This window comes from Eublepharis macularius, chromosome 3 (assembly GCF_028583425.1).
Source record: "Eublepharis macularius isolate TG4126 chromosome 3, MPM_Emac_v1.0, whole genome shotgun sequence".
NCBI classification, from domain to species: domain Eukaryota; kingdom Metazoa; phylum Chordata; class Lepidosauria; order Squamata; family Eublepharidae; genus Eublepharis; species Eublepharis macularius.
Window position 1 is genome coordinate 52,220,057 of NC_072792.1, and position 10,851 is coordinate 52,230,907.

The 10,851-nt window shown below is 41.7% G+C and overlaps 1 protein-coding gene across 1 annotated transcript; it reads right to left on the minus strand.

The window, feature by feature from the left end:
• Window positions 1–729: 729 nt before the first annotated feature.
• LOC129326459 (acetylserotonin O-methyltransferase-like) lies at window positions 730–10,435 on the minus strand. Its single transcript, XM_054974626.1, has 8 exons — window positions 10,364–10,435; window positions 8,359–8,533; window positions 7,898–8,027; window positions 6,754–6,816; window positions 4,138–4,256; window positions 2,947–3,087; window positions 1,595–1,717; window positions 730–953 (listed from the first exon to the last, which is right to left on the minus strand). The coding sequence occupies exons 1-8, from the start codon at window positions 10,433–10,435 to the stop codon at window positions 745–747; spliced, it is 1,032 nt and encodes a 343-aa protein (XP_054830601.1). The 3' UTR covers window positions 730–744.
• Between the last annotated feature and the right edge of the window lie 416 nt (window positions 10,436–10,851).

Genomic DNA, 10,851 nt, shown 5'->3' on the forward strand with positions numbered 1-10,851 from the left:
AAGCAGGCAAACTGTGTGTGCGCCTGAGAGAGAAGAATTGAGAGTGTAAAGAAAACAGGCTAACTGTGTGTGAAGCCTTACAAGAGATCTGTGTGAATGAGTTTGGATGAAGCAACTAGAAGAACTAAGAACGACTTTTATGTAACCAATACGCTTCTTAAAAAATAAACTTTGTTTTGTTATATCCCAGAGTTATCTCCCATTCCTATCCTCAGGGCCACATAGAACCACGAAGGAGCCTGACACTCAAACACGTTACAAAAGGGAAAATTTAAATAAAACATTTTGGAATAATATATTCCTGGTGGCAGCAAACTACCCAGAGGGTGTGAAGGGAAAGATTAAAGCAAAATCCACCCTAAAGAAAGTGAAGATCATAACAAGCCCCTTTAATACAAACCAAATGAACCAGTAGACCAGTTCGTGGAAGTTCGTGGAAATGAGCTTCCACGAACCACTGGTTCGCGAATCATGAACCGGGCTGGTTCGTGGGTTTTTTTGGTTCGTATTTGGGTTCATGCCCATCTCTACTCATAAGCAATGTAGAAACAAGCAATACAATTTTGAAAGAATATTTGGCTGTACAGGCAGGCCATTCGGTATGGAATCTGTAGTTCATGGGACAAATAACATCTTGTTCTTCATATTCCTTAAGTTATGCTGTGCATAGAACACTCATCCAAACTGATGGTGAGAATAACAAACATTTTAATGTTGGACCTTCCTTTGTGAGCTAAACAAGGATCATTTTCTTGCTAAAATGGCATCGTAGAGTCTTGTTTTTTTTCTTTCAGCCTCCTTGAAACCAGCGGCACTGAGAAGCGTGCTGTACTCTAATGGGGTCCGCTCTTTCCCTTCAGTACGCACCAGCATAAGAATCGACTGCAGATGGGCTAGTAAAGGCCCTTTTCTGTCTTCATTGAGAACCATTTCAATGATTAACACTCCACCACCTGTTTCAAAATAGATTTCCATTAGTTTGGAAGAAGCCAAGTCAGTTCCATGCATTATCTTTTGCTGCTTGTTTCCCTTCTTTACTTTGTTAAAAAACATAGAATTTCTGGTTATTCCTAAAGCATATTGATGTCACTTCTGAGTTTTCTCAAGAAATGACACCACACCATTGGCCCAACAGCAATATTTTTGTTGTCGGCAGGCAGTATCTCACCATATCAGGAGACTTGGCAACCTTATTCTGTTTTTTGCTGATACAGTATTTTTCTCCAGCTTTGAATTTTGTAGTACTAGGGGTATGTGTTGTGCTAGGAGTACTGTGTTCAAGGAGAAAAGGGCATATAAATATGCTAAATAAATAATTAAAACATAAGGTAGGAAGATGGGATCTTTGATGGAGAAAGAAAGAAAGAAAGAAAGAAAGAAAGAAAGAAAGAAAGAAAGAAAGAAAGAAAGAAAGAAAGAAAGAAAGAAAGAAAGAAAGAAAGAAAGAAAGTCTTCACTTGCTGGTGGAACACAGTGAGTAAGAGATTTAAGGTCCCTATGCGCAAAATAAGACATTGTGCCTTGGCTTGCTCACTTGCCCTCTACATCTTACTGGTTGCAATTTGGGTCATCCCTGCTTTATAAGTTCACATACGAGGTTTGCAGGCTTTGTACACTTTGGTTAGCAGCTGAGCACACTTCTCATCAGTCCAGTTATGGCATATTCTAGCCAGAATATACAGATCAGCTTCTGGAATGAGATCCTCAAAAAAATCACCTGTATTAAAACAAGGCAGTCGTCACTTTAATTAAGCATATAGTGCAACAAGAAGAATAAATAGCTGCACGTTATTAATCATCATGTATACACCTCATTATTACTGTTTCTAATAAAACTTAAGGAAAAATATTATGCATCACAATTCTCAGGGCACAACATAGGTGTGATGGCCAGCAAGACTCAGCATGGGTCCTAAAGTTCCCTGTAAAAACGGGGATGTGAATAAGTTAACCTGTGCAGCTGGTTTAGAAGAGCTGAATCCTCTTTTTCTGCCCATGTTTTCCAATCTAAAACATATTTTGAAAGCACATTTTTGCTCCAATGGGGTTAATCAAGAACTCCACTGATAAAGAAATGGCTAAAAAGTACTGCCCATTCCACTGCCTAACTACACAGTATGTTGCCCTTGGGTCTGCATGATCAAATGCTGGGAACTTAAGTCCAGGCACACATGGGCCCAGTTTGGGACCTTGGCATGCAAGGATAGTGGCTTAAATTCTCTTCCTCAGCACCTTCCAGCCCTGAAAATGCCCTGTGGATCACTAGTTGCCCCCACTGGGGAAATCTACGTTTACCTTATCAGTGAATGTGGAGCCCCCAGCAGGGCAAACAGTGGCTTGCAGAGGCCGTTTCAGGCCAGGACAATGGCACAAGGGAAGACTAATACTTCTCTCCATGTGCCGTGGTCAATCTGAATTGTATGCACACATGCCTCAGATTTCATTTCTCAAACTGCACAGACCCTGAGAACATGTAGTGTGTAGTTAGGCCTTTTAAAAGACACAGCAGGATACTGAATGCTGCACAAGAGTGTGTGATAACAAATTAGACTACTGAGGAAGGCCCAGAGGGCCAAAACATTTTTGGTCTCCGTATATGTGCAATCAATTTTGTGACTTGGTTCTTTTACATATGCCAACCATTTTGTGACTCTGTGTAACTGATGTTACTAGGTCTTTAGATTTTTAACTGTGTTCCATGGCTTTTAATCGCTTTTGTACCTGAGCAATAAATAATTATATTTCTTTTATATTTTTATTTTCTTGGCTGCTCAACCTTGTTGATTCCTGACTTGTTTATCAGCTTGAGTTTTCCCCCTCTTGCTTTTGTCTTTCTATTGGAAACCCCCATTGGTTATTATTGTTTGTGGCTGTAGACTGGCATCTCTGTCTCTCTATGCTGACATGAAATATTACCAATAGGACTTTAGAGCAACCCACACCCACCTTCTATGAAATGAATCCGTTGTTCTTCCTCAGATATAAAGTGCTTCTTTGCTGTTCTTACCACTTCAGGCAGGTCTAAAATAGTGACTGTGCAATATGGATACAAATAAATGCATTCTTTAGCCAAGGCACCGCTACTCCCTTAAAGAGACAAAAAATTGCAGAGAAAGTGTTTTTTTTAAAAAAAACTTTGTTCAATGTTTTTTTCCAAGCAGGCTAGTGCAAAACACAACAATGTCACTGCAAGATGCTGGCCATCCAGTAATTTTATAGGCAGCCTAATTCAGTCTTTGAGTAGCTGTAATGATTTGGTAGCACAGAACTTTGGTCACAGACCTTCGTAGTAGTTGGTGCTAAATAGGGTTGCCAAGTCCCCTAAAGCTCACACTGGAGGTGGAGGGTGCTCACATCAGGAGGACTTACACTAGATTGGGGGTCAGTTTTTATCAACTCAGCCCCGCACAGGGATCTTCGCTTCCTTGTCACGCCAGGAATCGTATCATTTCTGGCACAAGAAGGAAGGGTTCTGGAGTGCACAGGAGCACACTGCGGGGGCTCCCAGGCCCGTTCCCACACTTTTTCCCACTGCTGGCCAGGTGAGAAGTGGCAGAGGATGGAAGCTGGGAATGGGGGAATCCACTTCTAGGATTATGGTAAAAAGGCAAAGGTATGCAAACACCGAGTCATTACTGACCCATGGGGGGACATCTCATCACGTTTTCTTGGCAGACTTTTTGTTACAGCGTGGTTTGCCATTGCCTTCCCCAATCATCTACACTTTACCCCCAGGAAACTGGGTACTAATTTTACCGACCTCAGAAGGATGGAAGGCTGAGTCAACATTGAGCCAGTTATCTGAACCCAGCTTCTGCCAAGATCGAACTCAGATCGTGAGCAGAGCTTGAACTGCAGTACTGCAGCTTACCACTCTGCGCCACGGGGCCACTTACTTCTAGGGTTCTCCACCCTAATTATTTTGGCCTTTACATTCTCCATGCTTTCCCACCCACTTGGCTCTCCTGCTTGAATATATTGAATCATTCTTGTCTTCACTTTCCTTTTCAGCACATTAATCTGACAGGGTGATTTTAAAAATGTTCTAAGTTAAATTATATTGGAGTATTCATTCATTTGCTATAACACCCACACTGCAAGTAAAGGACGACAGCTGAGAATTTCTGTCATACTTACCTCCCAGATCACAAATTTGTGGGAACTGAGACAGATCAAATGCAGCAATTACATCTCTGCCCCCCAGGCTCCAGGTGCCATTCATATAGCTCATGAACCTTTGCATCTGCTCCTCTGATCTAGCATTTCAAAACAGTATTGATAGAAGTAAGATATATTCAAATAGTGTCTGACTTTCAAGAAAGGCCTTGGTATGCAAAATACTACAGAGTGAAGCATTATAGAGTATGGCACAGGTATTCCACTGGGTCTTGCAAACTCCAGCCATTCCTACAATCCTGAAATGACATTGGGCATTTTGTGAGGTTATTCCATTGGCTCTGGCCCCATACTGCTTCAGTTCATCCTCTGATTTCTGCATAAATTTTTGAGCCTTTGGCTTTTGCTTTGAGATCCCTCCTCCAGTTTTTTCTTGGTTCTTTTGAGACCACTTTTATCCTAATCTTTTTCTAGAAGCCAATTTTGAGTCAATGTTTTCTTCATGTATAATGTTTCTTTTGGTTTTGTTTGTCCCACCCGCTCTCCCACTCACCTCCAACCCACTTTGTGATATTAGACTGTCGCTATTGTCAAGCCACTTTCCAGCAATTTAAGAAAGCATGATGAGGGGGCATAAAGGGGGTGGTTCCTGTTGCAGCTCTGCAGACTCTTATTGGGCTTACCCCTTTTATGTCCCCCATCACGCTTTGCTGAATTACTGAAAAAGGCCACCCTGAAGACAAGTGGTTTTGTTTTTGATCTTCTTTTAAAAAATCAACCCCAGTTTCATGGCTGGCACAAGGAGTGTGCGCTTCGGGTTTCCAATTTGGGCTTTTTAACATTGCTGAGCTGATTCGGGAATCCCGAAGAAAAATGCAAAGTGATTTCTATCACTTAGGGAAGCTTTGGGCAAAGCAGAAGCAACCACAGCATTTTTCTAGCTGTTTACATTTGCAAACTACAAGCAAAGTTTCAAACTTCCCTCCTCCCACATTTTTCACCCAATAGGAGGCGGAAGAGGGAACCCCCTCCTCCCGCTTCCATTGAGTGAAAAAAGTGGCAGGCGGGCAGTTTGAAAGCAACACTTTTCTTGCCATATACAAGCGGCAAGAAAAGTGTTGCTTTCAAATGCCCACTGCTTTTTTTCAGCCAATGGGAGGGGGAGGAGGGGGGTCCAATCTCCCCCTCTTATGGGGTAAAAAAAGTGGTGAGCATTTCAAAACAGCAACACTTCTCTTGCACAGCAAGAAAAGTGTTGCTTTGAGCTTTGTGTGCTCCATAAAGATTCCCGAATCTTTACAGAGCATACTGAAGCGTTTAAACACCTGAATCCCAATACAGTTTGCTTTGACCCACTGTGTGGCTGTTCCCAATCAGGATTTGCCTGTGACATTCAAAGCCTGTTCCACAAGTTTTGTTTCACAGCCGTAGTTTGCTTACAATACTCTAATATTGATGCTACCATCTGCATTTGTAGAAGTAGCACTGTACCAGGGCTGTTTAATTGCTGAACTTCAAGTATAGTTGGATGCTGTGGATCTGTAGTCATAATGGCAGGACTTTCCTCCAGCAGAAGAATCTTTACTGATGCTTGCACCACTCATTGTGTTGGAAGAAAGTGCTGCTATTGAGGTATCAGGTCTTCTGGATCCAATCAAAATTTCTAGGCAGAGGCTTGGATCTTATGAACAAGTTCCATGCACAAATGAAAGTGCTAGTACATGAGGAAGCACACTCCATGGCAGAGACTACCTGGCATGCACATAACTTGTTGAGAGCCAGTGTGGTGCAGTGGCTAGCGTGGTAGACTAGGATCTGATTGACCCACATTCAAATCTCCACTCTGCCATGGAAGCTTGCTGAGTGTCCTTGGGGCAGTCACATACTCTCAGCCTAACTTACTTCTCTGGGTTGTTGTGGGAATAAAATGGAGGAGAGGAGAATTATGTAAGCCACCTTGGGTTTCCATTGAGGAGAGAGGTGGGGAATGAATGAATGAATGAATAAAATATAGATCCAAGCCAGAGTATCTGTACAACAGCTAGCATGGCACAATGGTAGAGCAATGTTGTGGATTTTGCCCATAATCACATTAATCTTAAAAGTTGTGTGTATCTATCTTTTAACAATTATCTGAATCCTTGACTTCATAAATAATATTTTCCTACATTGTTGAGGTTTCCAACTTTTGTTCCACAACTCTTGTTTGCTTAGAATACATCATTTTCACTGAAGCTCCAGTACTCTTCAGCACATACTGGATTCTCCAACCAACAAGAACCTTTTTCAATGTATGACTATGGAGGGACCAGATTCACATTTGCAAAAGTATGTGCCTATCTCTTAGGATTAGGTCCAATGGATGATACAAATGGAAACACATGCCTCATATATCTGAACTCATGAACTTTGGGGTATCTGGTCCCAGAAATAAGGAGGGGGGGAAACCATGTTGAAATAAGCAGCATGTCTGAAATATGCCCCTGTGTAACCTCTGAGGAATTGCAGGGGGAGGGGACTAGGCAGAAGAAAGTATGAATACAATAAATATATGTCATAGTATCAAAATGTAAACAAGTTTCATCAGTCTTCTCTAGTACAAGAAACACAAACAGATAGCCAGAATATAAATTTTACCTGTAAATGCCTTCATAAAAATTTTTTGAATTGAGAGATTTCTCATTCAGATTTTTTCCTTCCCTAGAAGGGAATATTTACTAAAATTAGATGACAATTAGGCTGCAAAAACAGAAAATTACATCTCAGACTTCCGTTGTTAAAGAGAGTTTATTGCTTCTACAATTACCCATGTATGTTTTTCAATTTTAAAATGTTTCTGATTTTGCTATGATCCAACAAAACTCTCTTCAATCTTTGTCTATGTGCATCTGAAGTAGAGTTCCCAGCATTGCTTCAACAAATGCTGGGAGCTTTTGAGGGAAGTGCCTGGGGAGGATGGGGTTTGGGGAGGATGCAATATCACTCCTGGGTGACAATCTAAGAATTTCCTCTAAGCTCTGTGATAAAGACCATAGTGATTTTGGATAATTCCTAGCGAGTCATTATGGAGGTCATTTTCTGGACATTTTTTCCTCCCACTTCATCAGTTTCTCAAGACTGGGGGATTGGGGCTAAGGGCATGGTATACCCACCATGGGCAGACAAAAGGCAAGCTATAATCTAGAGAAGTGGGCTCTAGTTCATGAAATTTATGCAAGAATAAAAATTTTGAGGTGCCACAAGACTCCTGTCTATTGAGTCTGCTCCTGAAATATAAACCCCACTTATGTTTACTTTCAGTTGAGATTTATCACAAAGTTCATAACTTTGGGCGGGGGGTGGGTGGGGCAGCAGAATCAGACTACTGGTGGTCTACTACCAATTCTTCATCAACATGTATTGCACATTGTTCATTGTATAACTTACAATGCTTTATTTCACTGTTTTAAAATTTTGTGATCCATCTTGAGTCTCAGCCAGAAAGGCAGACAATAAAGGAATGGATGAATATTGGTTCTTTAAAATTCATCATTAGCTTATGAATAGGCACAGAGGATATGAAATTAAATAAAGGGAGTACTTCACCAGCAGGTGGCAAAGTTGTCCACTGAACCTGCTGATAGTCCCAAACACCATAACCGTTAATGCCATCCTTGCAATACTTTCAAAGCAATTTTAAGCAGATGTATTCATTTCCGTAGCTGCCCAGACCCTCCCTCAGCAGCACAGCACTTCACAGTGAATAGTTTTCTGGTTTTGTGTTTAGCCCCCACATCCTCACCTCACAGCATCTGCCAAGTAGTGTAAATTCAAATAGGTGCTTTCCGAGAACCACATCATATGATGATACTGAGATTTTGGACTTGATTTACCAAGACAGAGACTGGAAAGGTCCGTGTTTCCATAGAGAACTTTTTAAAAGGGAGAGGGAAAAAAAGATATTAACGTTTTCACATAATATTTTCACTGGCAAGCTGAATGGACACATGGGTGCAGTGATGGGAGCCCACTGTGAAAAAAGTTCCACTAAAGGAAGATGCGCCAAGGGAAGATGTTACGAAAAGCACTGTGGACAGCGCCTCTGTTTCATTTAATGCTCTACAGCCAACAGCACAAAAAAGTTGCTGATCCGGCGGTACTTCTAGTAGTTTACGCAGCTAAAGTCATTCATTCTCAGTTATCTTGAGAGTTTTTTTTTTAAAGGAACCAACTTTGGTTGCTGCCTCCTTTCAACACGGGTACCTTGCTCATCCTTCCTCTCTGTTCTCAGGAGCTTTAAAGCCACGCAGGCGCCCAAGAGCAGCTCCATCCCATGAGGGCTGGTGCCCAGGCATTCAGCAATGGTTGTGGAGCTCAAGGGTTCTCCTGACTCCAGCAACAGATCAAATACTCCCAATTCACAGGCTGTAAACATGACCTGGAAACAAAGATAAAAAAGTAGGCAGCGTACAAGAATAAATGTTATGTCCTTAAGTTTATCAAGAGAAAAGACACCATGCACGTTGACGTGTGTTCCTGTACATATAGGTCCCCTTCATAGCCTGACAGTTCATGTCATGTTTTGTTATTTAAAAACAAGATGAGCTGTTATCACGTGGAGGTTCTGTGCTAGCTCATCCCAGGAAGCAACTCCTGCAATCCTCAGAGCTGCCTGGGTATTCAACAATATCAGGGCAAACTCAAGATGCTTCTACATAATGCTCTATGTCAGGATAGTGAATAAGTGGCTAGAGATATAGAGAATGGGTAGGGGAAGATGAGCCATTGCTATGCCTATGAACTGAAATGTGTCTCTTTCTTGCTAAAAGCTTCCATGCTATAATTGGAAGAAGAAAAGGACTATCAAATTCTGTATTATCCCTGCAAAATCTCAGTTGCTTTCATAAGGGTTGCTTTCATAAGGACCAGTCCAAAGTCCATAAGAAATCTGAAACATTTTGCTAAGGCAAAGGCATTTTCACAATGCACATCCATTCGTGGCGAAGGATAGCCATGTTTCTTACTACTAAAATAAACAAGGAACTTGTAGTACTTTAAAGCCTAACTAGCTTTTATTCTATGATAAGATGGAATGGTCCATGAAAGCATACAATAGAATAAAAACGAGTAGTCTTTAAGGTGCCACAAAACTCCTGTCTGTCCTCCTTGTAGTTGTCCAGGATTGGGGCCCTCCTTGGAGTCAGCCCCAGCCCCAGTCGTACCTCATCACTGCCCTGGGCAGGAGAAGGGCACACTTGCCCCAATGAACAAACAATGGTTTGGGCCTTCCAAGGCCTGGCTGCCACCGACTAAAGCAGCTAATGCCAGTCCAAGGCTGGGGAAGAGGGAATAGGGTGGTGGAAAACTGCGTGATTGGCTAGCCTCGATCCTGGCCCCCCATAAGATTCTCTTCTCTCATGAGCAATCAGGAGGGGCAACTGATGAGACCCCCCTCCACTTTTCCATTTCTGAGGCACTGCTGGCCCCCAGGGGACCTCAAGCTTGTAGGAAAATTAGCAGAGATTATGCAGAATTGCACATTGGAAGTAATGAGAGTTAACACAGACTCCAGTGTAGCTCTGTAAAAATACTTTACCAAGTGGATAAAAATTAGGGTTACTTTGGAAGAAAATAATAAATTGCTAATAGACTACATCTTGCTAGATAAGATTAGATAGACATGGTACACAAGAGAGTGAAAGAGTGAAAGAGAGAGAACAAAGAGCAATAAAACTTCAGTATATAGCATCACTTAATTGCGCCCCCAATTAACAAGTTGCCCAATAGGAAATCCTAATTCTACTTCGTTATTCATAGAGACTCCCCTTTCTATGGCAGGAATCTTTACTCGAAGCCCTAATGATTACATACAAAGTAAGTTTACTAATTAAGTAAGTAGCACAAACAGTTTAACTCTTTTGTGACTGAAACGGAAACACTTGCTTCAATCCCAACAAAGCTAAGGGGGATGGAAGGTGATTCATCTGGGCAAGGGGATCTGGTTTACATAGAGCTGGCAATCTCCAGGTTGAAGCTGGAGTTCTCCCAGAATTACAACCGATCTCCAGATGAAAGAGATCAGTTTCCCTGGAGAAAATGACAGATCCAGAGGATAGACTCTATGACATCACATACCTGCTGAGTTTCCTCCCCCACTCAAACTCTACCCTGCTCAGGCTCCACCTCCAAATCTCCAAGAATTTCCCAACCCAGAGTTGGCAGTCCTAGGTTAACAGTAGTATAGGCAAGCGTTGCCTGTGGGTCTTACCTTCGAAATTACAAATCCATGCTGATATTGAATCAAAGTGGTAATACTTTCTGCCTCCTCTGTAGAAATCATTGTTGTTCACTGTTTTTGAAGCTATTTTTGCTCTCCTCAGTGTCACTGTGCTGGCAATATCGCTGTGCTGGATTCTCCAGTGGGGTCAAAAGAGCCTGAGCTGAAAATAGAGACTTGACAGCTGCCCTAAAACAGGTGCAAGTTACATTTCATAATTTAGTTGACTGGTTTCTTTGTGACAAATGATTGTCCTACTTCGTACAGAATATTCTTTCTGCGTGATTATATTCAGTTGGTCAGGAACCACTTCATACATTTACCTGCTGAACAAAATGCACAGCGTTGAATGTCCACTCCATGTATTGCAGTGAAAAAGTATTCTCATCCCACCCCCTTTTTACAGTAGAAATGTGATCTTTTGCCACACGTTGACTCCTTGCCAGTGATTCAGACTTGGATAAAATAAAGCAATATAT

What these genes read in the sequence shown, in the direction of transcription:
- LOC129326459 (XM_054974626.1), bottom strand. Translation starts at nt 10,435, where the DNA reads ATGATTTCTACAGAGGAGGCAGAAAGTATTACCACTTTGATTCAATAT. An exon ending in AGAGAGGAAGGATGAGCAAG is followed by an intron (nt 8,028 to 8,358) that starts GTACCCGTGTTG and finishes CCTTTTAAAAAG; the next exon opens with TTCTCTATGGAAACACGGAC. An exon ending in GTACAAAGCCTGCAAACCTC is followed by an intron (nt 954 to 1,594) that starts GTATGTGAACTT and finishes ATTTTGAAACAG; the next exon opens with GTGGTGGAGTGTTAATCATT.